General features: G+C 45.8%; 5 protein-coding genes and 1 non-coding gene across 7 annotated transcripts; 4 read left to right on the top strand and 2 right to left on the bottom strand.

Annotated features, from left to right (window-relative positions):
- The first annotated feature begins 860 nt into the window (after positions 1-860).
- On the top strand, positions 861-8,879 carry LOC116424929 (uncharacterized). The gene is made up of 9 exons (XM_076372653.1): positions 861-5,645; positions 5,776-6,017; positions 6,112-6,289; positions 6,497-6,636; positions 6,704-6,882; positions 6,948-7,059; positions 7,238-7,420; positions 7,523-7,765; positions 8,296-8,879. The coding sequence occupies exons 1-9, from the start codon at positions 2,600-2,602 to the stop codon at positions 8,374-8,376; spliced, it is 4,404 nt and encodes a 1,467-aa protein (XP_076228768.1). The 5' UTR covers positions 861-2,599; the 3' UTR covers positions 8,377-8,879.
- On the bottom strand, positions 8,804-13,880 carry LOC116424885 (large ribosomal subunit protein uL10m-like). The gene is made up of 3 exons (XM_076372668.1): positions 13,711-13,880; positions 9,181-9,687; positions 8,804-9,116 (listed from the first exon to the last, which is right to left on the bottom strand). The coding sequence occupies exons 1-3, from the start codon at positions 13,730-13,732 to the stop codon at positions 8,890-8,892; spliced, it is 756 nt and encodes a 251-aa protein (XP_076228783.1). The 5' UTR covers positions 13,733-13,880; the 3' UTR covers positions 8,804-8,889.
- On the bottom strand, positions 9,813-13,603 carry LOC143175144 (partitioning defective 3 homolog). Its single transcript, XM_076372655.1, has one exon. It carries the CDS (start codon positions 13,143-13,145, stop codon positions 10,263-10,265), a length of 2,883 nt encoding a protein of 960 aa, XP_076228770.1. The 5' UTR covers positions 13,146-13,603; the 3' UTR covers positions 9,813-10,262.
- A 230-nt stretch (positions 13,881-14,110) lies between the features above and the next one.
- On the top strand, positions 14,111-17,169 carry LOC116424886 (UBX domain-containing protein 4). The gene is made up of 7 exons (XM_031971860.1): positions 14,111-14,351; positions 14,525-14,659; positions 14,762-15,186; positions 15,262-15,534; positions 15,619-15,927; positions 16,009-16,244; positions 16,330-17,169. The coding sequence occupies exons 1-7, from the start codon at positions 14,270-14,272 to the stop codon at positions 16,463-16,465; spliced, it is 1,596 nt and encodes a 531-aa protein (XP_031827720.1). The 5' UTR covers positions 14,111-14,269; the 3' UTR covers positions 16,466-17,169.
- A 1,570-nt stretch (positions 17,170-18,739) lies between these two features.
- LOC116424888 (homeobox protein MSH-D) lies at positions 18,740-25,920 on the top strand. 2 transcript variants are annotated; one of them, XM_031971862.2, is made up of 5 exons: positions 18,740-19,292; positions 19,367-19,489; positions 23,237-23,463; positions 25,140-25,276; positions 25,349-25,920. In XM_031971862.2, the coding sequence occupies exons 1-5, from the start codon at positions 19,118-19,120 to the stop codon at positions 25,560-25,562; spliced, it is 876 nt and encodes a 291-aa protein (XP_031827722.1). In that variant the 5' UTR covers positions 18,740-19,117; the 3' UTR covers positions 25,563-25,920. The 2 variants fall into 2 exon arrangements, with proteins under 2 accessions (XP_031827722.1, XP_076228778.1); XM_076372663.1 differs by having other exon boundaries at positions 19,364-19,489.
- On the top strand, positions 24,907-24,979 carry TRNAM-CAU (transfer RNA methionine (anticodon CAU)). The gene has a single exon. It is a non-coding gene; the product is annotated as a tRNA-Met (tRNA).
- Positions 25,921-26,143: the final 223 nt, after the last annotated feature.

Raw genomic sequence — 26,143 nt, 5'->3', positions numbered from 1 at the left:
GATTAAGAGAAATCCCTCATCTCGTACAACACGGTCTCACAGAAGAAACTCGAATAATGAACGCGTCGCGGGGGGCTGTGAAGACGCAAGCAGGAAGACGCAGGGATAATAGCGAGTCGCCGGGACGATTCGCGGCACGAAGAAGAAAAAAGCAGCGCGCGTCACGTCCCGACGAGAGCACGCACGGGGAGACAAGTTTGAATGATGTCTCCTTAATTAAATGAAACATAAAGACAGCGGTGTCTCGCGAGGGGAACGGGCCACCCTCCGAGCCCAGGATCCCTTTAAGAATGATTTAGACAGCATTGTGGATGATCAGGGTTCACGGAAGCCGCTTTGGGTCTTTCGTGATACCAGCCGAGCAACCGAGACTCTTAGGCAGAGTCGTACTTAGCGGCGGCGCAGTTGAAGTCAGCGGGGTTAGGCACGGCACCCTCTCGCCGGCCGGTTTTCTTTCGCAGGGTAAATGTAATTAAAAATACTCGCTCGGTTAATTTCCAAACAGCTTCGGGGGCCACGCCTAAAAACCGCGTTATCGCCAAAAAATTTCCGTTAATGGCGAGTACACACAGAACCAACTACGGCTGGGGATCCAAGGGTGCGGAGCCTCCGCGAAATTTCCGGCCGAGGGTAAATAGGGTTTACGTAAACCGCTGGCAGAAAAAAGGCAGAGGCGGATTATGGTGGACCGGGCGCAATTTCGTGGCAGGGTGCACGGCCGAGGTGCAAAGGTCGAGAGAGAGAGAGAGAGAGAGAGAGAGAGAGAGCGTGTCGAATGTTTTATTTAGAGCGGCGGACGCGTTTCGAGCCGCGAGCCGCGTCCGATGTTTCGTTTATTTTTAGTGATTGTGATAGAAAGTATCGCGGGATGGCAGAGTGCGCGTTATTTTCAGAGAAATGTCGCCGGTGCGTCGGTGAAATTGAAAGTGAAAATCGAGAGACGCGGGCTGACCCGCGGCCAATACGGCGCCGGGTGTAGAGTGACGTTGCCGGATGCGATATTTTTCCGAAACAGAATTGGTACGGCTCGTAAATAAGTGTCGACAGCGGCGCTGCCTAACTTGAAACGAGACGCTGGTCACCACTTCGCTGGTCCATGCCCTCTCACGGGATTAGTCAAATCCCAAAATAATACCGTGGGCGAGCACTGTTTGCGCATACTGCGGTACAAATCTCCGCAACGATGCAAATCGGATGGTTTAAGCATTTCGGACGCAAATCGGACGAGCAGTCTATTAAACATTCGGCCGAGGCATTGTTCACGACGACGCGTTGATTTCGGCGTGGTCCGTTGGAACCAACGTATGGCGAGGCTTGCTCTTCAATGGTGGAACCGGGATTGAAATATTCTATGTTCCTCGAGTCGGAAGATGAAGCAAATAGCATTAGGAAACAAGTGAATCAATTTCGTATAAAATAAGTCATGGATATAGAAAACATTCTCTTATGAAACTACGAAGCCATGTCTGGTTATTGTGTCTGCTTCTACTCGCAATAAACAGTGTCTCGTATCGCAGAATGATTTATTTTCGATCGATCCTACTGAATCACATCCGTCGAACCATACTGAGTTAACGCGAAAGACAAATAAACAGGCGACCGTTATGAAAACATATTTCCTTTTCACGTTCTAAGGGGTTAATGATTGCGAATGAAAAAACTCCGATCCACGAATCATCCAAACAATATAGTATCTTCTGCAACGGGGCGTTCTGGAACGATCAGCAACTAAATTCCGAGCAACGAATCAGGAATCCCAGCGATATTCGTGAAGAACTCGCCTGCGGGCCGCGGTCGAAAGTGGCGCGCGCGCGCGTGTGCCCGTGGTTTTCTGTTTTGATTTCGAACAGCGCGGCGCAGACAGAGCGAGAGTGGACTTGAAAATAACCGACGGCAGGAGAAGGCCCGTCTATTAATAGTTCGCCGGCGAGTATCTTTGTCGTGGTGCCGTCGGAGGCGTCCCCGCGCGTCGAGAGGTTTTCGCAGCGAAAATTCGTCAGTCGATTTACGGTTCCGCGATAATACATTGTTCCGGGCGGCCGCACGCGCGCGCGTGTGCACGGGGACACGCGTGGCCTCGGGGTTAAGCTCCGCGAAACTCGATCGGAAGACGATGTCCCGTGGAAGTTCGGTTCGGTGGCTGGCAGCCGTCTAAGCCTGGCGAATTTCCTGGCTGGTCGTGGATGGGACTAAACATCGTCGAAACTATAGCCGGGGCCAGACAGGTGCATCGGCGAGGCTGGGACGAGGAACGGAGCAAAGGTGGGAGAGAGAGAGAGACGCGCAGATCCATCGGTAGGTGCGGATAACGTCTGAGGAAACGAAGTGAAACTAGTTGCGAGGAACCGGATACCCGGCGCGTGAATACCGCAAGATTCCACGAAGGTTCCACGAGTTCGTGGTTCACCTATAGACACGAGGCTGGAAGGAAGTTAAAGCCGCATTCGAGTGAATCTAAATAAAGAACTATGCAGAGCCGCGGCTGAGTTGGGGCGGAGGGGCGGCGAGCGAGCGAGAGGAGCAGATAGACGGAGGGGAAGAGGAACAGAGAGAGAGAGAGAGAGAGAGAGGCTGCGAGAGGGATATGCGGTGAGTAAGAATGGTACAGCGGGCCGCATGCAGCATCGAGCCGAACACATTCCCCAATGGCGTACGGATCAGCGACCGGGACGGAAGAGACGCGGACGTGGTCGCGCCGGAAGCGACAGTAAACCACGCACTGCGGCCGGTGCACGAAGATCGGGGCGCGAGGTTCTCCCTGTTCAAGTGGTTCAAGCGGTCCGGCAATCGGGGTTCGACCGTCGAGAAGCGGCGAAAGACGACCGACAAGTGTCGAGAGAATGACAGGCAACAGCCGAGCATCTCCTCCAGCGCGGAGAGCGTAGACACCTTCTACAGCACCACCACGGTACGCAGCTTCGCGTTCCACACCGGCACCCTGGGCAGATGCGACGCCCTGTCGCTAGACATCCTCGAGCAGGCGGCGGAAGTTGGCCCGTTCGCGGCTGGTGCATCCAAGGTCACCGTTGGCAACAAAGAGAACGACGTCGCGGACGTTGCCTCCACTCTACCGACGAACGCTCACTCCCACAGACGGGACATCACTGCCAGGTATTCCCTGCAGCCATCGGCGACCTTCACTTCCTGCGGAAACCTACCGTTTCCGGAAAGAAAGCCTCTGGGATCGCTGAAGAGGCTCGACGACAGAAGACCCAGCTCCAGTGCGAGCTCCACGCGCAGGAGGGTGCACGTAAAGGGCAAGAGGCGCGCGCCGAACCCGCCCGCGGCTAGCCCGCCGGGGATAGATGCCCGCGACACGCCGAGAAACAGTAACAGGCGAAAGAGGAGAGCCCCGAAACCGCCGGACAAGATCGTCGACGAGGAGCCAGCCGAGAGGAAGAGAGACGAGGAGGTGACCGATGGCGGGATGGACGTAGAGCCGCGCGGAGACGCCGGGGAAGGGCAAGCGATCAGCAACGACACGCTGGTTCTACAGGGAGGCGTGTTGCTGTCGAAAAAAGAGAAGCCCGCCGCGAAAGAGAAGAAAGACACCGGTACTAGCACGACGGACACCGTCATTCCACAGGACACTCAGACCACGGCACCGGCGTTCGGGACGCTGAACGCCGCGATGCCACGACCTTGGTACAAACGGAGCGTATTCGAGCATTCCCGGGATTCCGGGCCGTCCCGCAGGGGCGATGTGCTCCGGGGGCCAGCAACCTCGACGATCGAAATAAAAGAAGACGCCGCGGCGGCGACGACGAGCCTAGCATCCGCGAGCTACCCCGTGGACGCCTCTTTGTCGAGACTGAGCTTCTTCCACCGTGGACAGCCGGAGGAGAGGAAGAGGGAGGCGAAACGGAAGTCGGGTCTGTCGATACTGACGAACATCAGCGAGCTGGACAAAGAAGCCGCCGCGATCGTGCAGGAAGAGCAAGCCAGAGCTAGAGCCTCCATGCTGCTGAAGTCGTCGCGGTTCGTCGATGCTTTCGAGAAACGGGACGTGAACGAGGAGATCGTTCAAGATATAGTCACATCCGCGATGGAGAACTCTTCGCCCAGACGCGGCACTCGAGCGTTGATCTCCAAGTTTAATGCCATCAGCAATATAACGAAGGTCACCGTGAACACCAACTTCTTCGCGAAGGGAGCCAGGGAGCAAGGATCGAAGTTCGAAAGAGACACGAGGAATGCGAGACAGAGCGACCCGTCGACGGACTGGAGGGAGCAGCCGAGATTTTCGGCGCATCCCGGCCAGAGCGGACAATTCGAGAAGGACATCTCCAGGTATTTCCCACAGCAACAACAAAAGGCAGCTAGAAGCAAACCGGAAAACGCGGACGCCGCGAAGCTTCCAGGAAGCAGGATCAGCGCTGGTAAGGAGCAGAGCGATCGGCTGGCCACAGAGACCTCGAGCAGAATATCGTTCCTGCAGAGCCAACTCGCCGCAAATCGAATGAACGAACCGGCGATTCTTCAGAAGGACACTGTAACGGCTGTAATGGAGGAAAAAATTCGATCAAGGCAGGAAGTCGCCGGTGAAACGAAGGAACCGGAGACAAAACCGGCGGAGGAGGACGACGGAGGCGGGTTGTTTTCTCGAGGCCAGGCGAAGACGCACGCTACAAGCATCCTGGAGGATCCGAGAAGGATGGACAAGCGTAATTTCGACGGCGTGCAGAAAGAGTTCTCGGAGATCTTCGAGGAGATCGATAAACAGCTTCGCATCAAAGAGTTGAAGCACATCGATCGTCGGTCGTCGCGCGAGAGCGCGGCGACGGCCACTAATCAGAGGGGCAAAGATCCGAGCGAGGAGGCCGGAATATCAAGTAAGGTGACTAAAGTGCTCGACATCCTGGTGGAGGCGGAGAAGGACGCTAAGACGAAGAGCAGCGCGGCTCAATCGGAGAAATCGATGCCGTTCGAGAGCGACGCGCCGCGCGCGAGCGCGAAATCGAAATCGGAGAAGACCAGGTCCCCGATACTCAGTACCGTCGAGGATCCAATTACTACGGACCTGAAGGAGATGTTGAAGGAAATGAAACACTCGTTACCGAAGCGGCCGAAACCGGACCGAATGGCGGCACGTTCCAGCGACGTAACAACGAAAGTGACTAAGGAGAAAGAGACTGCTGCACGGGACAACAAGACCACGTACTTCGTATCCGCGGTGACGAAGGTCGAGAACATCGCCCTGCAGAACGAGTACGAGATCGAGAAACAAAAGGTCTCGTGCTCGGTGCAGACCAGCGGGAATTTGCGCAGGTTGCATCAACCTCCTCCATTGGATCAGCCATCCACGTCGGGATGGAAACAGGAGAACGTTCTCTACAAAACATCTGGGAGGAACTTGGGCGGTTCCGGGCTGACGAAGAACACCTTTCAGCTGATACGGCCGCGGGATTTCGCCGAGATCGAGGCCACGAAGACCGTGAAGACCGCCGGTAACGAGAACACTTACGCGAACGTGATGGAGCAATCGATTTACGCGAATGCCCATGTTCCCGCCTCGCCGAAACAACGTACCGGTTCCCCGAGGATTAACGAAGCGAGGAAGATCGATAACGCGGCCGCGATACCGATCGCGTCTCCGTTGGCTGGAAGAAAGGCGAACGCGAACGAGGACGCGTTCAGCGAGGAAGGTAACCCGAGATAGTAATTAGGGGATGAGAGCACGCCGTGACTGTACGGCTGAATCATCTGACTAAATTTATGACGCGGTGTCTCCGTTCGTTTTTCCTCTGTGTTAACGCTTCTGGCCGTTTGTTGCAGAGGACAATTCATCGGAGAAGAACATGAATACGCTCGCCATAAACCGATTACTCAGAAAGTTGGAGGCAGCGATCGCATCCGGCCATCATCAGCAGGCGGCCGGCCTAGCGAAGGAGCTGGCACGACTGAAGATCCACTGTTCCGTGATTCGGCAGCGATCGGCCCGTCTCAAAGATCAGTTGATTAAAGTCAATATGTACATTGAGGACAAGCTTGCTCACCAGGGGCCCATACCTCTTCAGGTAAATAGCGGTGCCTAGGCGAAATCGAGGCGCCCGCGTTCCCTATTCCATAAGGCGATATTAGATGCTTTGCTAAGCCGAGATATGATGACAGTTGCCGAGCCGGATGACAGTGGCCGAACTGAAGGCGAAAATACACACGGAATTCGAGATACCCACGAATGTGCAACGATGGATCATCGGGAAGAACTTGGCCGACTCTGACGCTGCCACGCTGAATGAGCTGCAGGCGGTGGACGGGTCACCTATATTTTTGTATCTCGTTGCGCCAGGTATGGTTGGCTAACAATCATTGTTTGTTACTCGTTCTAGCGCTTTCGATATGATATACGATTGGATATTCGAAATAAATGAGTACGTCGACAGATAGCACAAAGTTGTGCAGTGTAGAAACTAGAATATGATGAAGATTGAGAATGATAGATTTAAGGCGCATTAACGCGATACGTATCGTTTCAATGTTCTTCGTGGTATTACAGAGTTAAAGCCTGCGAATGTAACGCACGAAGACAAAGCTGACAACGCAGACAGAGTACCAACCGTAACAAATGAAGAAGCTTCGTCTACAGAAGTGCTGGAGACTGTGGAAGAAGATCATGAAGTAGTCGAAGAACCCCAGGTATTAATGTTAATGAATAGCTACTTTACGTCTAGCTGATTTTAATGCGAGAAATAATTGCCAACAGGAGACAGAGGAAAGAAATACGCCAGAGGAGGTGAAGATGGAACGATACGAAGAATTGATCTCGTTAGAGAACTGCGATGTTATACCGAATTCCGAGCCAATCGAATGTCCCGTATGCTTCGTTACATACGGTCCACGCGAGGGCGTGATATTGAGAGATTGCTTACACATGTTCTGCAGGTAGGAAAGACTACGATAACAGTCGCTGTCTTGATAAAAGTTATCTAATCTACCTCTTTCCTTAGGTCTTGTATTGTCAATACGATTAGATACTGCGAAGAAGCTGAAGTGAAATGTCCTTACAGAGATTCGGAATACACTTGCGAGTCGACTCTTCAAGAACGCGAAATTAAAGCTGTAAGTTGATTGCAGATCAATTTTAATATAAAAAAAAAACACACCCGCAGCGTTGACACCATTACTGAAGAATATTTCTGTACCACCCTTGTACTACTTCTCTGTCACGGCTTCTAAGGAGAGCCAGCAAAGAGTGGTGAAGCTTTTGATTAAAACCACGTTCCACATGTCTGTTTAGCTTGTGGAACAAGAGGTTTACCAACAGCATCTGGCGAAGTCGATTGCCCAAGCCGAGAACAATGCTGGGAACAACGCGTTCCACTGTAAAACGCCGGATTGTCCTGGTTGGTGCATCTACGACGACGACGTGAATAACTTCCTTTGTCCCGTATGTGGCGCAAACAATTGTCTCACCTGTCAGGTCAGAAAGGAGGGTCCGAAGACCTATTTCATTTACGATACCGCGACGCAATTACTCCGGCACACACCGGATAGAAATAATTAATTAATTCTCACGTCGCAGGTAATACACGCCGGTAAAAACTGCAAACAGTACCAGCTGGAATTAAGACTGTCCAAAGAGACCGACCAAGAGTCGAGGAGAACCGCGGCGATGCTGGAGGAAATGGTGGACAGGGGAGAAGCACTCGCGTGTCCGACTTGTGCGGTTGTGCTTATGAAGAAATGGGGTTGCGACTGGCTACGTTGCTCAATGTGCAAGACCGAGATATGCTGGGTTACGAGGGGTCCACGTTGGGGACCTGGAGTGAGTAATCGATATTTTGAGGTGATACGAAGTCGCGTAGATATTTTCACGCCATTTCTTCATTGTGGAATTCTTCTTCAAAAAGTTCACGTTAAATATAAGTTGGTTCACTGAAGATCCAATTAAGTTTGTGGTAGATTATAAAATCCATACTGTCTCACATTCAAATGAAAATAGAAATCTTGATAAATTCCATTCATTCCGTTAGCTAAATTTGAAATATTCAGTATGTAATGAGAAATGAGAATCAATTTTTAATCGATTCGGATAAAACAAATATCCCGATGATTCAGGTAAAAGATAGTTTCTGTAAAATGTAGAAAAAGCTTTTCGTACCGTCTTCTCTATGGAAGTATGTGAATTAGAAATTGATGTAGAAAAATATATTCAATTATTTTCGAGTTTCTTTATACTCGACGGAAAGACAGATTCGAACCTAATAGTTCGCGGAGTTCCACAAAAATTGAAGTGCACGCAGCGCCGACTTGATTGTTTCATTTCTTTATTGATCGCTTTCCTCGCATTCGTAGGGAAAAGGGGACACATCCGGAGGCTGCAGATGCGGGGAAAATGGAGTCAAGTGTCATCCTCGTTGCAATTACTGTCACTGAGGGGAACCATCAAAAGATACAGTTACCGCGGCGACGCACAATAACAATGTACAGGATCGAGGGAACGTCTACCAGCGGAATTTCTGTATAACACCCTCCCCTCCCCCGGCCCCGCCGTCTCTCTAACAAAGTACTCGCGCATCGAATGCAATCGTCAGTCAAAGCGTCGCAGAAACTTTGATGGTTGTTTAACGACGAGTTCGATGGCCGATAAAACTGATACCGATAAGTTTACACGTATACGTTACACGCTGCTTGCTCAACGATTAACCTTATCGCGGAACCGTCCTTCGTGGAATTGGAAGTGATAAAATAATTACGAAACAAAAAAATCCTAAAAAAAAAAATAGAAAGGGGAAGAAAAAATGAGAAGCGGATATCTCGGGTATCTAACGATTACTCTCTTTAAGCTCTGCCTTAACCGGACTCGGGGTAAATAAATTGTACTTTACTTTAAAGCTTCGTGTGAATGACAAATGTATAATAAATTATTGATACAGATAGTTCTGCGAATTATACAGGCACCGATTGTTCGTTCTCGTTCGTAGCTGACCCGTTTGTACCGATCTGTTTCAGTCGAGACACCAGTGTTGTCTGATGATGCGTGAGCTGCCGATTAAGGTTAACGCCGCCCGCGTTCTGCAATACTTGAAACAGACCCAACTGTGCTGTCGTGATGTCCATTCTTCCGTACTTCATGAAATTATCGTATTTGTGTACTCCACCTTCCAGTATACCCCCTGAAACGAACAACATTATTTCCAACGAGGCCGGTCGTTAAGTATTCTCCTTGCGGATACTCACCCAAAATATGTACTCGATAGAACTTTTTAAGGATCTTCTCCAGATCAGTTAAATTTATTTCGGGACTAAATACATACGCGGTAAAATTACTGATCACTGGATCGAGCGCTTTTGCATAAGGCGTGTCCTCTATTGCCGCACGAACAATCTTAGGTGAATACTTTTTGTAATGCAGGTTCGCTCTAGTCAGAGGGACCCTCATTTCGAACACTTCTTCCCCACCAATGCTATTCACGTGTAAGCAAGCGACCATTTTCGATTGGTCGAACCAATTGCGGATGTCCCTTGCTATAATTTTTTCGTACGGTCCAAGTTCATTTGACTTTTTAAACTCCGACTCGACGCACAGATCCTCGAAGGTTAGATTCGGTCTGGGATTAACAAAGAATGGTTTCACAAGCTGGTTCACCACCTTCTTTTTAAAAAATATTTTTGGCTTCTTGAGGTTGATTTTGCTCTTGAAACATTTCTGCTGATACAGCAACTGCTTTGGTACTAACTGAAATGCTGAAACAGTGAAGACAGGTTAAATTTACAGATGCGATAAAGTTTCTTCGTTGGACACCTGATTGGAGGTACCTACTGTCGTGTATCCTCGGGCATCTATCCACACTGTTTGCATCCAAATTTCCCTCTTTCCGATTGAATGGAATTACATGGAATTTACGAACGTTCCTAGGACGGTAGAAAGAATTTCTCGAAAGTCTAACGAAACATCTCCCGCTTCGGGACGACCGGTTATTCAATTTACACACTGGATTAATTGAGTGCACGTCTCCGATTTATTTTCGAAATAGATACATGATCGGTACGAATTGAGGACGAGTACAAAAAAATTGTATATATATACAGAATCGATTAATCTTTCCTTTTTTTTTAATAGTTCAACGATATAAGGCACTTTGGAACAAATCATACATGTATGGTGTATATATACTATATGTACGCAGCGTGCGATCCGTGTTAAAAATGTGTGATTCGTGTATAATACGTGGTTCTCTAAGATGTACAAGTACGTTTTATGTATATCGTGGGTTTCCGCGTCTACGTTATAAATACCCCTTTCTCTGTTTCCTTAATTATTATGCGATATAATTGATTGTCCCGCTGCAATAATTGCTGGACTCGTGACGGGCGTCTATGCTGTCGCCGAAGTTGAGCGATTTCCTATTCTTCCCTAACCGAAGCATCGACCGGATGCCGCCTTTTTTTCTGGAACGCTTGTATCGATCATCTAAAGCTGAATTGAGTGAAGCCTGTTTCACGTCGCCCCGACTATTGGGGAAACCCTCGCGATCGTCCTTAAAATTATTGCTACTCGTTATCTCGCCGTGGACGTCGTCCACCAGCCAATGTTTCCTCGGCGAAGTGAATTTATTATTACACCCAGGTATAGTGTACACGTATTCCGACTGAGCTGGGTCCACGGACTTCTCGTACCGTTTCAAATTATTGTCGCTAGTGCTTCCTTCGCTGGTGCCTTTACTTTTCCCTTTCTCGAAACTTTCCGGTTTACCAGCCCGCCTCGTCTGATCCTCCGATTCAGTCGACTGGTTCGCGGGCTTTTGATTCCCCTGCTCCTGTGTTTTATTCTCGCGTCCTTCTCGCAGCTTCTTGTTCCTCTTATAAGTGTCCGTGTTCTTCGCGTCCAATGCTGCGTGCCGTTTTTCGGACATACTCTGCCTGCCTAAAGCGTCTCGGGAGAATTTATTGGAGGATGAGCTGAATTCCTCCAAGGACAATTGACTATCGTATGTCGGGTCTCCTGAATATTGACTATCTTTGTCGTCAGCGTTCCTTTTAGGATCATTGCACTGGGCGTCGTTGGTGTCTTCTAACAATACTGGTTCCGCGCGGTCGTCGCGCTGTCCTACCGTAATTTTCTTTACATTGCTGACTGGTTCTATCCACGTTTTATTAGTGGCGATGCAGTAACTTTCGTTTCGTAAACTGTTTTTGTTGTATTGTTCTGTTAATCGGTCTATTACTGGGTTCCATGGAGACGCCGTTACGCAGGACAACAGTCCGCCATTGTCTAAAATGTCCGACTGGGAATTTAGGTTATTCTTTTCTTTAACTCTGCCCTCGTTCGCTTTCGTGGTGTCTGAAATGTATATACTGTTAGCGGACTCTAATTTACAATGGAAATTTAAATTTTCTGGAAGATTTTTCTCGTTCGCGTCGTAGGACGATATCCTCCTTGCTATTGTGAGGGTGATTACACCCGTTACTGAGCTATTTGTGTTGAGCATCGCCCGCCTGAGGGTTTCCATCGCGTCGGAATTGGATAATCCTAATAAAGACACCCCATTGACATTGAGCAATTGATCGTTGGTCCTTAATCGTCCGTCCCGAGACGCTGCACCCCCGTGAAGGACACTCTTTATAAAAATCCCCAAATCCATGTTGGTATTTTCGTCCGTATTTGTCGTTTTACCTTTTACACTGACACCCAGCCCAGCTTTCTCCGAATCGTGCACTGGTATATCCAGCGTTAATATCATACGATTTTTACGTGGCGATAAAACGATATCTTCCGATGATTTGACGGGTTTAAACGTACACTTATCGTAACTGCGGGTATTTACTTTATCGTGTACCTCGGTATTCTTTTTTATTGGCGATACATTCAACGCGTTCCAGTATTTTGAGTTATCTGTAGTTTCTGACGTCTGGCTGGTGGAAGTGGCTTGGGAATGAGAATCCGGAGCACTGGATGAAATTTCTTCTTGTCGGGAGACCACCATTCTCACCTTCCCACCTGGTGGAATACTTCTAAGAAGTGACACCACTTCTGCTTGACTTTTGCCAGTCATTTCTTTATTGTTTACTTCCAGTAACCTGTCACCAGGCCTCAATCTACCATCCTCAACCGCAGCACCTTTTGGTAATATATTTTTTATGTATATGGGGCAATGCCCACCTGCAGGATTATCACGGGTCGTGACACTGAATCCCAATCCATTGCTTCCTTTAGTTAATTCTATTTCTATCATACGACCAATTTTACGGGTATTAGCTGTTTGCAATAGATTATAATTACTACACTGGAGTCTTTTGACATTATCATCGGTTTCTGTTTTCTCCGACCCTCCACTGGTGTTGCCATGATTTTTATGCAATGATTTCTCGCGTGGCTTCTTGTGTTTCACCACTGAAATCTTGAGACAGGGTTCTGTCATACAAGTCCGAAAGATTTCTTGAACTTTGGAGAATGGTATATGCAATAGGTTGTGACCATTTATTTTTATTATTTTATCATGCAAATCAATCTGCCCATCCCTGGCAATTCTGCCATTCGGCTCAATACCTTCGACTCTAAGTCCTTGATCATTACCCAACAGATCGTAACATGGCACCACGTGAAGTCCCAGTGGACCTGCCTCATTTTTTATCACAATTTCCCGAATTTCACCCTGATCTGCAAGTTCTACATTGGCATTCGCATAGTCAAATGACGCTTTGGCATCTTGTCCCAGAGGTTCTCTACGTCTAGATTCTCTGGGAAGGGATTGAGCAGAATATGTAGCTAAACAAGGTTCTCTAGTTGACAGTGCATGCATAGACAATCTTTTAGTACTTTCTCTTTTAATACTACTGCTAGGTATAGAGGAATGTGTATCTATTGCATAAGTTAACTCTTTGCCATCTGTGTGAAAAAAGTCAGGGCTATTTGTCCCAACAGAACTTGCCCCATCACCACCAGCATGCGTTGTATCTGTACTTACAAAATGAGCAACAATCTGCTCTCTGTCATCAGCTACATCACATAACCTATCATCTGGATCCAGAAGACCACCTCCAGTCAAGGAGGATAGGCTGTTTATAGTTAATCCATTATCATTTTTTCCAGTAGCTTTTTTATACCTTAGAATAGCCTCGTGCATTAAGTCTTTAACCAGTAGGGTTCCATCCCCGCAAGGAACCACCACTCTAACGTTGTCGAAACACACAGTTACCTTCATGCTCGCTTCGATTTCATATTATCGCGTTATTCTCCGTGTATTGATTATTTCGACCTTGTAACACCTTCAAATATATTTTTGACGTGGCATGAAGCAAGAACGATGAAAAAAAGGCACGTATTGTAAAATATACGAGGTCGTAAATTTTTCTCGTATAATACGATTATCTTCTATTATCTGTCCCGTACTTCCATATTCCGATAATGAATCACCGACATAGTACACTGGGCACTTTGATCTCTTTAGTATCGATTATCTTCGCTTAAAAACTAAGCGTATACGCCAAAATCAAGTGAACATACTCGAAACAAAATACTTTGTCACAACTGATAAGGCGGACGCGTACGCCCAACTTTATCACAACATCAAATATGCGGAACAGACGCACTCGCCATTACCAGATTTTATTCCACCATTCCGTTTGACAATCCAACGAAAAGCGGGGAATATGGTGATACAAACAGTGTGGCCAACAAAACAACACGATGCACCGCGCTCGTCTTGCGATTACCAAGGAAATACCGTTTAACTTAAATAAATGAGAAATCATATGAACATCACTTACCTTTTTCCATTAAATACGCCATTGTTTAGCAATGCCCTTCTCACGAAACAGGCGAGAATTCACGTTCAATTTCGCCTGTTCCTTAACTTCTTCCTCACAGTCCTTATTTACACACTAACCTCACTAAAATGGTTCATTTCTGTTGGTCCTTATTTGGCCTTGGGAATTTAAAGGCGGACTCACAACAGATTGAACCTCCATCGATTTAATAACGAAACTTACAGCTATTGGTTCAGAATAAATTTCTTATATATGCGTATAATGTTGATCTGTATTTTATATTAAATAAATTTAGGTCTTTATACAGTATTATAGACGATGATGCTTACAGTAAATGCCTCCATGTACATCGATTTAATTTGTTTGAAAAATAAACTGACTTGATGAGTACCTTGACCTGTTTCATTGATACTGTCCCAAAGTTACCTATTCCAACCTCGAACAGATTTTGAAACGTCAAGTTCTACAGAAAATTTCTAGTGATTAAACTACTTTTTCATTACGTCATTATCAATTAATAGTATAACGGAGCATAAATATTTCCAATTCCGACGAAAAAATGAAGTGGTTCGAAGGTAGCATTAATGAAGCTGTGGCAACATCAAAAGCTAGAAAAGCAATTTTCGTCGTTTTTGTTGAAGGTGTATATTTATAATCATAGGTTAAGCTATTATTCATTCTGATTGTCCATGTTTTTTTTATAAAATTTATCTTCTACTTTCAATCACAGTGATATGCAGCCACATTTAATACTGCATTAAACATAAAAATTTCTCCTTTTCACTCATCATATTCCAATCTGTTTGTATTGCAGGAAAAGATGACACATCTGTAGAAGTTGCTGAAGCACTCAATGATTCAGAAGTTTCTTGTCGTTTGGAACATGAAAATTTTGTAGCAATTAAGTTGGAAAGTGGGTCTGAGACCTATAGGTTTTTTGCCCAGATTTGTATCCTTTTTATGTAATGTATTAACAATTACTAAATTAATCAATTGATACCATGAAAGTAGAGGTAATTTAAATATTATTTTCTTTAATATTTTCTATAAGATCAATTGGTACCTGTGCCATCTATCTTCTTTATTGGTATAAATGGCACACCTTTAGAAATTGTTGCTGGTACAATAACAGCCAAAGATTTGTTAACAAAAATTGATTTGGTTTTAACAAAAACAGGAAAAAACAAGAATTCTGAATCTATCAATTTAATAGATGCAGAGAAAAATGCCGCTGCTAGTACCAGCACTATTGACACTTCTAGTACAAATTCCAATACTACTGTAAACCTTGAAAGTGATAGCACAATAAAATCAAATACAGATATATCTTTGGAACCAACAAAATTAGAAAATGAGATTAATAATGTAACAACAGAAAATGTGAAAGTTGAACCACCTACTGTTAATAAACCAGTTGATCCCCCAACCCCAAGTACTGAAACACAAGAAACAAGTACCAAAGAATTGACAAAAGAAGTATGTTTATACTTCACTGATCTTAAAATTACTTAATTTTAAGGAGGAAAACATTAAAATATTATGTGCCTTCAGGAACAGTTGGAAAGAGCACGGCAGTTGATAGAAATGCAACGTAAGCAACGTGTTGAGGATGAAGAAAAGAAAGCAAGGGAAAGAGAAATAGAACGCCGTAAGGTTGGACGTGACCTTCAAAAGATGAGACAGAAACAACAGGATCTAGAAATGAAACAGGCTCATGAACAGAGACTGAAAGAGAAAGCTGCTGATGCAGCAGCTAGGGAGAAAGTTAGACAACAAATTGCTCAGGATAAATTAGAAAGAAAGCAAAAGGAACTAGCTATGCAGGTTGGTATACTTATTTTTTTAGTTAATCTTACTAATAAAATAATATTCTTATCTTCGGACAAAATAAATGTTTATTAAATATAGCAACAGATGCAGAAACAACAAGGCCAAGAGCCACCTAAACCAGCAATGCCTGTTGCAAGCGATGCAACTGTGACTAGAATTCAATTCAGATTGCCATCTGGTAATCCTCATATGGGACAATTCGAACCGTCGAGTACTTTACGCGAATTACGTAATTATGTTGTCCAAAACATTGATTTACCTTTCCGACAATTCGCGATGTCTATCTCATTCCCGAGAAGGGACTTAACACCCGAAGAAGATGACAAAACTCTATTGGAACTGGAACTGGTTCCAACCGCTGTAATATTAATTCTACCATTGAAAAATGTAATTGATATTTGTGTTTTAAAAAAGATTCCTACTTTCGTCCTACTACGAATTATTTACAGTCTTAATGTATGATTTTAGTCTAACGTGACAACGACCGTAACGTCGACACAAAACGCTGGGTTCATATCACGATTTGTGTGGACCTTCTTTGCACCTATACTAGGTGTTTACAACTTCTTGATGGGTTACTTCTTAGGAGGTACGCAACAAAACGCTCGGAGACTAGAAAACAACCCCGTTGAGAACAACGACTCTGCGAATAGTTCCGACGAAACGTTTATACCGAACCTTCAAAATGTTACCAATTCATCTGGGTAGGTTCCACATTTATGAAGGAGTTCTTTTATCAGTTGAATGGTATTATTCACGGCTTCTTACAATATTATTTGTGGTATTTAGTTTGGTCAGAAGATATTTGGGTGATCAAGGGGGGACAACCATCAAAACGGAGGGGAATATACATAGACTTCATTCAGGTGGGGATGATAATGATGAAAATAACACATGGAATGGTAATTCGACGCAGCAAATGTAGCTTGTCATCGATTAATCAAGTTCCAATGGGTTAAGTTGGTTCACTAACTAGAATATTCAACAGGTTTAATTAAAAAGTATATATTTTGTTAATATTTTACACCTTCCCGGTTAATTGCACTGTAATCGAACGTTTGCGTTTCACGGTACTTTTGGAAAATACTTGGTGCTCCATACATCGGTATCACTTTATCAAAACAGTAATATATTTTAATCACGAGTGATACACGGACCAAACGCAGTTCAACTGCGTTAATAACAGTTACACAAACAACACATAAAATAATACATATATCCTTATAACGATAGTACGAGCGTCAAAATAATCTGACGAATTTTAATTTATGTCTAAAGATTTCCTTGAAACAAATTGTATTAATACTGTACTCTAATCAACGCAGCTATTCCTTTTCGAACAGTAACACGGATTCGTATTGCTATGCATATGATTGGACTGTGAATTTTATGCACTTATAACATTCTCGATGTTTCAAAGGAACAAGAAAATCCTCCTAATAAAACTCCCAATGGGTAAAGGAATTTCCGTTGGATTCTGCACTCGACAAATGAATCCATGTTATATCTGCATAAAGATTCGCCATCCACATATTACATTTTACTGTGTAATGAAAGGCAAGATGCACTTATCAGATGGCCTTTATTCTGTTAATATATAAATAAAGATATACAAAACGGTAAAACATACGATAATCGTGGTTTCTTGTTCCCTGACACCCATATCCCAGTGGCGTCGACATGAGCAGAGTTAATTGTGCCAACAATCGATGTTGTAAGATGATACGCGATAGCTTATTACAACGGTGAGAACACAGAATTGCGGGCTCCGAGATTTTTCGTCTGACGAAACGTGACTCCAAAAATATGTTCAAGGCGAGGGGAAACAAACGCCAGGGAAAATGTCTCAATATCTCGGCTTGTTTCGCGGTTGACGCATTCGGAGGAACCGATAATTTACATCCATCCTGCGAACGGGAACCCTGTCGATCGCGACACCAATTAAGCGTGAAATTGACAAACATTTTGGCCGACCTGTTCCTCCAAGGGTTTCAGCTTTCTGGCAATGTAACATATTGCGGAACCTGCGATAGGAGTGTCGTCCGAGTAACGTGATCTCACGGACACACCTACTTTAGGTCCTTTCGACAACTCGCTGTCTCCATCGGCGGGCGCTCGACGTTCATTAGATCGAAAACCGTCTGAGATCGAACGCGCCGTTTCACAACGTTCTCTTCGACGTTTCATATTTACGGTTCAGTTAAAAATGGATAGTTCGATATAAATCAGACGTAACCGACCGTAAATCAATTTTAATTGGAGCTTGTCCGGCAAGGAATTGTCACGGGACGCGCTGGCCGATCTGATTTATACGGAATAATCGCGAGTTGGCTGCGAACGGTTTGATACAAATTTCTGCAGTGTATTTTGCTGGTTCGCATAATCGCAGCCAAGTTCCACATCTGTCAACAGTTCTTGTATCACTCTGTCATCCCTATCATCGTCGCGTTAATACAGTCGATTGTGCGTCTAATAATCTCATTAAAACCACGACTGATTGTGCGCAAGCCGCGTTACGCCTGACAAACTTGTCGCGCTTCACCGTTTTATATGAATCCATAGGAATTCAAACGACGCGAACCGTTGGCTAAGATCTAATAATACATCCGGGCTATTCAGTTTTTCATCTTGCTCATCTTGTTCTGTACAAATATCCAAATATTTGCCAATAATCGTCCGCCCACCTCGATCTATAAATTCCGCGAATATTCTCTTTCCATTAGACGCTCGAATATTTCTATATGTAACGGGATCGTTAAGCTATCGAAATGCTGGTAACACGTTCAGCGGATCGTCATTACGACGCCTTCCATCGGACCGTCGCGTCGATGATACGGAAGTCGGGGAGTTTTATACGTTTCACGTGCAACAGATTGAAAATTGATTTCGAATCACGCCCGCCTTCTGTCAGGACAATTATTAAATAGCGTTTCATGGCGGTGACAGAAATTTATGGATACCTCATTACCACCGTTTAGTGACTGCTACCGTCGCGCTGTACGAGATCATTAGGGGCTCCTTCCAGAAACGCACGTGCTTGCCAAGAACCGCCCCGAGCGGCACCGGATTGGCCGCGACGCGGATGACGTCGTGAGCACGTGGCTTTTCGACACCGCCTCGAAGAACGAAGAATTTGACTTGGCTGCCAAAAAAAATATTGTTGGACATCGCGAGCAACCCCGACAAACAGTCGCTGGTTTCGACTCTAATCCCGCGAACGGTTCGCAGGGTGGCGATAAACCGGAATCGATCCTGTGCTCCCTACACCAGAGATCATTAGGGACCCGTTGGTTCCAGATGACAACACTTGGACGTGTCACTGATTCTCCATAAAACCGACTTGTCGTTCAGAGTGAACTTGTGGCTCCTCGGTGATGATCGTGGTGTACAAATGGTGCGATGTGTGATAAATGAACCACTGTCACGAAAGAATCGATGAAACGATCGAAGAGATTGCGCGAAAGTGAGGACACGTATTTTCAGAGGATCCGGGACATTCGATTGTCCAATTGGAATATTGAATGGTGATAAGATTTAGATGATAGTGGCTAGTATTTGAGTAAGAAGAGAATTTAGAATGTCGGAGGAGCGCGTAAAACCATCGGAATCTGCCAAGGAATCGACAGAGTTAGCCGAAAGCCCGAAATTATGCTCGTTCAGCATTGAAAGCCTTTTAGCGCCAACCAAGAAGAGCACGGGGGACGAAAGGCGTGTGCCCATTCAAACCGAAGTTTATTTGCACGGTCATGAATGTAAGTAGATTTGGGAGAGTCTAGAACTAATTAAGGAACAATCAATTCAATCTTATGTTGATCCTTTTAAGCAGCGAACGACTCGGATGGCCGGAAACTGGTAGCGCCGGATTCATCGATGATCATGGTGGAGGATATCGAATTCGATGATTCCGATATGGTTTGCTCCACTTCTCCTGAACCAGAAATGTGCTACGGTAAGTGAAGATGAAGTTTCGAAGAAAACCGTTTCAATACTTTCGACTTTTTCAACTTTTTAATACGTACAAGGCGCTGTCGCTGATGGGCATAGAAATTTATTTAACGCAGCATTTATTATGTTACTAAATTCGATGATCAGCAGCATTTTGCGATACTCAAATTGTCAGGACTTAAATTGTACAAGTGTTTGACACCTGTATTTGTTTTCTCAAATCACTTAGCTAATAAAGGCACATGGCCTACAGCGAGGATAAAATCAACATTGGAGTTATTCCAGATGAAAAATTGATATTAAGGCGTCGCAAAGTGTCTATCGCGTATTTACCTTTTGCAAAATCAGTCGATTAGCGAAAGTATCTCAATCGAACAGCACGGAAACGTGTTCGTTCTTTCAACATCTTAACCGACTCTTTTATCGTATTCTTAATGCATAAATAATAACAAAAATCACGGTTTAAAGGCTGCGCAGTCTGTTTTAAAGAACAAAACCGAAAACGACGCGGTTCTACGAGACAAATGCGTTTACAGAAAACTTGAGTCCTCTTCGAGCCTTTGAAACTCACGGTTATTACATAGTATGTAATAAAGAGTAATTGTTCCCACTTAATTCGGATATTGTTACCGATGTGAAAGGGAGTGATTGTTACAGAATCCACCCGGTACCCTCGTGTGGTAACGAATTCGTAAGTTTGCGCGGAGGACAGTTGCCCGTGAGTTTGATCCATTACTTCCTGCAGGGTCCACGCCCACTCAGTGTTCCTGCTTCTCGTCCACTATTTATCTGTCTCCTGCTAATTCTGCCATGGAAATGCAGCAAAATGTGCCTTCCCGCGGTACCTAGCGTAGAATGAAAAAAGACCCAGCAGACCGTGCCCATTCTGTGGCATCTTGTTTGGTGCATTTGATCTTGCTTCTTCGACCCCTCTTTCTACGAGAAAAGAATCCTTTCTTTTTCTTCGTTAACCGATCAAATACACGTAACAATTCCACTTCTGTATTTGGCAATTCTCGACGACAATCGTTCGCGGAGGAAACAGTCGCGCAAGCCCTTGTCCAATGGCATCAAGCACATAATACAATCCAATTTCGTTTGAACGCATTAAATAAACGATGCTTAGAATTCTCTCCATTTCGTGGTTATATCGACAATCTTTGGTACAAAGTTTCCACTTCGAACGAATGTTGTGACCGGCTGAGGACTTACGAGAAGCCATCGAGATCCGCACAGCAACTTAATTCCATTTCACCGGAAGGATTTAAGTTTCTCGTCGACTAATTTCTACCAAGGACCCACGAGCTGCTTGATTTACACAGCATAATGGTCGGCGCGATAAATTCGAGATCTAAGGAAAGGACAATTCTCGTTTGCGCCGTGTGCCCGGACTGAGATATGTGGGACGTCGCGTCCAACTACAAAGCCGTCAACGCGATCCGTAAATCTTCGTGAGAGTCAACCCCGCGGACGAGTAAAATCGTCCAAAAGTTGTTCTCCTTGCGAACGAGTCCGTCTTTCTTATATCCAATGGTCGGTACGTTTCGTACGCGATAACGTTGATCACGCGTAACGCAAATCTGTAGATCCGTCGATTAAAACTGTACTTCTTTTAATTGGAATCCATCCGCGCCTTTTTATTCTCTTCCGAATTGGAGCGTCACCTTGTTCCGTTGATGTCTCTTAATCGGCAATTCCGTGGAACAACACCCTAGATCATAACAAAAGGCTCGGCCATCCATCTCACCTCTGGCCGCCGTTTGACCAATCGAGGCGGCTCGTGCACGAATTAATTATCTCGGCAGTCGGCCGGCACCGTGAACTCGTGCAGCGCTGAACGAATGAAAATTAGCCACGCTTTATCGCGCATTTCTACTCGTGCTCGCGCCATTCATCACCGAATAATTAGAAGACAAGTTCACCGCGGCTCGCGGCAATTAGGTAAACTAGAGGGCGTGGTGTTCTATTTCGGCGTCGCTCGCGGTCCTCCATCCCGAGCACACTCGCGCCGCTGTCCTGGCCATCTTTTTGCGCCGCGTCTCCTCTAACCCTTTCTTCCTTCTTCGCGGAGCTCGTTCGTCAATGCAACCGAGTCAGAAAGTCGACGACAAATGAGCCGCGCGAGAGAGAACGCAGTCACCCTCCGAAAATATTTTCCTTCTTCCGTTCGCGCGCTTGACGCTTCCGGTGAAAAATGCGCCGTAGATCCTGCCCCGTAATTCTTCTCCCTCCCCTCAGGATATTGTAATCCTTAAACGGACGGTCCATTAGAATTCCGCGGCCGTGCACCGCTAAGCAAACGGGACAAACAATAATTTTTCTCGCGTAAGTTGCCCGATGAATCACGTTCCCGTTGATCCTCTTACGACGCTAAAACGCGAACAGTAGCAATTTGTAGAACAATTTGATATTATTATCCGGCGTGTACTGTTATTTAGGCTTCCGAGTTGGAATCTTTCCTGACTTTGCACGTACACACGGCCGTTGCACGTCGCACGGCGTGGTTCACGTCGAGTGAATTAGAGGCGGTACGGTTTTAGCCGGCGACTCGGTAGTACGGGCCGAAGGGAAGTCACGAAAAACGCGCGAGAAACGCGACAATTACGTCGCCATCTGACAATTAGTAGCCGGTAAACGACACTCCGCGGTCCCTGTAACCGAGCCGCAAATACTTTTATCGGGATATTTATTGCCTTCCCAACTGCGAGGGTCCCTCGACTCCGATTCATTCTACCCGGGAACAAGGAAGCTTTAGGCGTCGAATTATTGGGGTTAAAAAAACCGATTGCCTTGGGGTTGAATCTCGATTTGACGGACACGTTCCGCTTCACCCTTTGCAAACACCTTCGCGTCGACAAATTCAATTGGAAATATTCGGTCGTAATTCCTAGGACGCGGGGGAATCTGATTAGCTTCTCAAGATGCTAAATTGACGCGTGGTAATAAAAGTGGAACGACGACGCGTCACAGAAACGCGGTGTGTCGCAAGTGTCTTCTTTTTCTTTTTCCCCGAAGTAGCAGACATATATCCAGTGGCGGAGCGGCGCGGTGCCACGGTTTTTCGTCGGATGACGAATGGGCAGATAATTAGAAGATGATCCCCGCTGCTTAGAGCCGCGGTCCTGTTACCAGCCGACTAAAAGAGACCCCGAAGACATTCCTCATGAGCGAGGCGCGACGTCTTGTACGACCGGCTTGTACACGCCGGGATAAATATAAATATAAACAACTTCGACGGGCAAAAAGGAGTCTCGAGATTGATGAGGAGGAAAATTTCGTGGGGGTAATTGGGCCTCGCCGGGACCGAGAGCCGGGAGCCGGGAGCCGAGAGTCGGTGTCCGCGGCGCGCAGCCGCGCGTGGTCTCATTTACAAGTAATTAAAAACGAAAACAAGGTCCGTCACGGTGTTCTACCTACGAACCGGCCGCCACGATTAATGACGGACCTTTGTCAATGCGTCACTCGCTTCGATCCTGCTCCATTTATTCCCAATCAAACGCCGATCACGACGTTACGGTTTATAATTTACCGCGGGCCACGGTTCAATCTACCGCGACTACACGTGTTATTAGAATTCATTTAATTACGACGTGTTTCGCGTTCCGTTTACTCTCGGGCTCCAATGTAACGGGGCCGTGTCACGCAATTACTCGATAATTACACGATAAGGGAGCTCTGTTTAATTATTCCGTTCCCGGCGGGCTGGACGTGTCGCGACTTATCTTTCTTCTTTTCCGCGGCATCGTCACAGAAGCGTGCACCAGCAGCAGTGGTGCCAACTCCACGACAGGTGCGGATAGAGACGGTCAAGAAAAAAGCGGAGGTGCGATCAGCGACGACGAGAGGAAGAAGAGGCCGCGGACCGCGTTCACCGCGTCGCAGATTAAGTCGTTGGAAGCGGAATTCGAGAGGAACAAATACCTGAGCGTGGCGAAGAGGTTGCAGCTCAGCAAGAGCCTCAAACTCACCGAAACGCAGGTACGGATGATACGCATTGTTCGTCGATTGAACACCGATGAAAGCCGATCGATTACAAGTTACTCTTACTATAAAGCGTACCGCGCGATGTAGATTAACGAAACGGTATCGCGATTTACCCGACACCCCGTATATTCTAATAGGCAACAGACAAGCAAGATTCCCGGAAGATTAAAAGGAAACATGTTCCGCGGAAGTCGCCCCGAACAAGACGCACTGCGCACAATAAATCGCGATAACATCCGCTGCGACTTCCGCAGGACTCGCCACCTGAAATAGTTTAAGTTCCTTGTCCCTTTAGACGCAGTCCCTTAAAAATCAACTAGCCTCTGAATTATGGGACCGAGGGCCACCATATGTGTAGGCGCCAGATCCAATGGCGCCATGGGGGAAGATCGCCCCCTCGAGCACCAATTAGCACTTTATACGCCGTTTCTTCCCGCGTACTCGACTCGATAAGACAGCAAAATGGTCGCTTCTTCCTTTCGTGGAAGAAGCTTAATTAATGATCGGGTTCTCCTTAGCGGTTCGATCGTTTTTGCCGGGTGACAGCGCCGCGCGACACGAGTGACACACCTTTTTACGCAGCTTTCGCCGGGTTTCTAATATTACCCTGGCCCCGGAGGCAACTGGGGAGGGTTTAAGTAATCTTCGTGTTAACTACGCGAAGCTGTAAAGTAGATTAAGCCCAGTTACATAAGTCCTCCATTCACTTTGTAGCGCATTGGCTCGCGAGGAGGGTTTGTCGCGCTTTAAATTAATTAATTTACGATAACGCGGCTGCATATTTTCTCCTTCAGCGCGGTTGCAATCGGCCGGCCAGCAATGTTGCGGATCCGCAGTAATTGCCAGAACGGTAGAAATATCGCGGTGCGCCGCGAACGAGGCAGATAATTATCTTCGCGATCACGGCGAAAGGGAGGACGATCAGACGACGGATCAGAGGGAAGAAGGAGACGTGTCGTGCCGCAGACATAACTGTCACAATATTTCTCGTAGTTAACGAGCCAGGTCCGGGAGTCCCCTTCTTCTTGGTGTTTCTCCGATCCGCGCGTATACGTTCCAGCATGCCACAAGAACCAAACGTCCCGGACGACGGATGCTGCGAGGCGTCGGACCGAAGAGGCGTCGATTTTTTAATTAGGATATATTACCGCTCGAATGCTCCGAATCCGGCTTCCCTTCAGAAAACTTTTGGATCATTTTTTCCCTCGTCGCTTCACGTGTTCGCTTTTTCTCCGAGACGTCCATATGATCATCCACTTCCACGCATCCACATTCGAATCCAAGACACACGCCATCAGTCACGCTTCCACGTTTCTCACACTCTTTAATACGGTTCGATATGAAACTTAGAAATAGCTAAGTTTTTACAAGGATCTTGAAAAAGCTCTGAACCACTTACCACCCTGTTCAAACGGTTCGGAATAAAGCTTTTCAAGAGCCTCGGTAGCGCAGTAGGCAGCGCGTAAGTCTCATAATCTTAAGGTCGTGAGTTCGATCCTCACCCGGGGCAAATATTTTTGGTTCCCAAACATTTGGCAGGGAAGTATCCCTTAATTTTACGTATCGACTATCTTATCTTTGTCCCGGGCGGTCTATCGTTCTCTCGATTAGCCTTTGCCACTCAATCACGCAGTATTGTTGAGATAGCTTCATTTTTTTGTTTTACATAGATTAAGATTTGGTTCCAAAACAGACGCACCAAGTGGAAGAGGAAATACACAAACGATGTAGAGTTGCTGGCACAACAATATTATTCCAGTCTGGGAATTCCAGCGCCTCGGCCGATTTTTGTCGGAGATCGTTTATGGCGAGTACCTTTTCTCCTTTCATATATATTAATGTATTTCTTTCGAATTTTAATCGACACATTTGACATTAGGTTCTTTAATTATCCGGGACAACCGCAACCAGGAACGCCAATCTTCCCTCAACATTTAGCGACAGTGCCTTTACCACCTGCCTTACCCATCGTGCAACCACTGCCGAGTAATTTATCAATGGGACAACAGTCTTCGATTTTTCAAAATATCCCCACAAATAGTCAACCGTATCATTTGAGTCAGAGATTAGACTTTCGGCATCCGGACTCGTAAATAAACAAGTGGCTAGCAGTTGTGTTAAACCTAAGAATGTGTGTGTCCACCGCAATGAAATTATAGTGCGCGAACGAATCGCTAAAAACTGGGATCACGTATGGTAGATATCGTTAACCATTTTAGAACGTAGTGCACTGTATCGTAATTTATGTTAGTGTTTTCAAACATTGAAAATTGTAAGTCTTTCTACTATGTGGGTGAATGAGAGAATTGGAACGATTCGGAAGTTGCGCCAAACGCGGCGCTATCGATACATATCACGTTTGAAAAATGATATCCAAAAGGATTGGATATTCGTCGGTAAATAGATAAAAAGTTAAAGATTCGACGGAAAGTACGGTATTTTTTGTACTTGCATTTATTGTAAGGAGAGATGCAATATATACAGTATGGAGATTTTTTTCGAACGCAGTCTGTTCATTTTTAATCGACGAACTGAACAAACATATTTTCATCTCCAAATAAGTATACTCATAAATAATATTGTATTTTTGTCTTATATGCTACATAATAAATTATTTATTAACTGTACAAACGAATTTTCGTATAAAACTTATATTAATGAAATTTGTTACAGT

The sequence above is a fragment of the Nomia melanderi genome, chromosome 1 (assembly GCF_051020985.1).
Source record: "Nomia melanderi isolate GNS246 chromosome 1, iyNomMela1, whole genome shotgun sequence".
Classification (NCBI taxonomy): domain Eukaryota; kingdom Metazoa; phylum Arthropoda; class Insecta; order Hymenoptera; family Halictidae; genus Nomia; species Nomia melanderi.
This window is presented reverse-complemented; position numbering and strand designations above follow the sequence as displayed.

What these genes read in the sequence shown, in the direction of transcription:
- LOC116424885 (XM_076372668.1), bottom strand. Translation starts at nt 13,732, where the DNA reads ATGGCGTATTTAATGGAAAAAG. An exon ending in GGCGTATTTAATGGAAAAAG is followed by an intron (nt 9,688 to 13,710) that starts GTAAGTGATGTT and finishes TCACTGTTTCAG; the next exon opens with CATTTCAGTTAGTACCAAAG. An exon ending in CTATCGAGTACATATTTTGG is followed by an intron (nt 9,117 to 9,180) that starts GTGAGTATCCGC and finishes TGTTCGTTTCAG; the next exon opens with GGGGTATACTGGAAGGTGGA.
- LOC116424929 (XM_076372653.1), top strand. Translation starts at nt 2,600, where the DNA reads ATGGTACAGCGGGCCGCATGCAGCATCGAGCCGAACACATTCCCCAAT. An exon ending in TTTGTATCTCGTTGCGCCAG is followed by an intron (nt 6,290 to 6,496) that starts GTATGGTTGGCT and finishes GTGGTATTACAG; the next exon opens with AGTTAAAGCCTGCGAATGTA. An exon ending in TGCTTACACATGTTCTGCAG is followed by an intron (nt 6,883 to 6,947) that starts GTAGGAAAGACT and finishes CTCTTTCCTTAG; the next exon opens with GTCTTGTATTGTCAATACGA.
- LOC116424886 (XM_031971860.1), top strand. Translation starts at nt 14,270, where the DNA reads ATGAAGTGGTTCGAAGGTAGCATTAATGAAGCTGTGGCAACATCAAAA. An exon ending in TAGGTTTTTTGCCCAGATTT is followed by an intron (nt 14,660 to 14,761) that starts GTATCCTTTTTA and finishes ATTTTCTATAAG; the next exon opens with ATCAATTGGTACCTGTGCCA. An exon ending in AATGTTACCAATTCATCTGG is followed by an intron (nt 16,245 to 16,329) that starts GTAGGTTCCACA and finishes TGTGGTATTTAG; the next exon opens with TTTGGTCAGAAGATATTTGG.
- LOC143175144 (XM_076372655.1), bottom strand. Translation starts at nt 13,145, where the DNA reads ATGAAGGTAACTGTGTGTTTCGACAACGTTAGAGTGGTGGTTCCTTGC.
- LOC116424888 (XM_076372663.1), top strand. Translation starts at nt 19,118, where the DNA reads ATGTCGGAGGAGCGCGTAAAACCATCGGAATCTGCCAAGGAATCGACA. An exon ending in TTATTTGCACGGTCATGAAT is followed by an intron (nt 19,293 to 19,363) that starts GTAAGTAGATTT and finishes GATCCTTTTAAG; the next exon opens with CAGCGAACGACTCGGATGGC. An exon ending in TCAAACTCACCGAAACGCAG is followed by an intron (nt 23,464 to 25,139) that starts GTACGGATGATA and finishes TGTTTTACATAG; the next exon opens with ATTAAGATTTGGTTCCAAAA.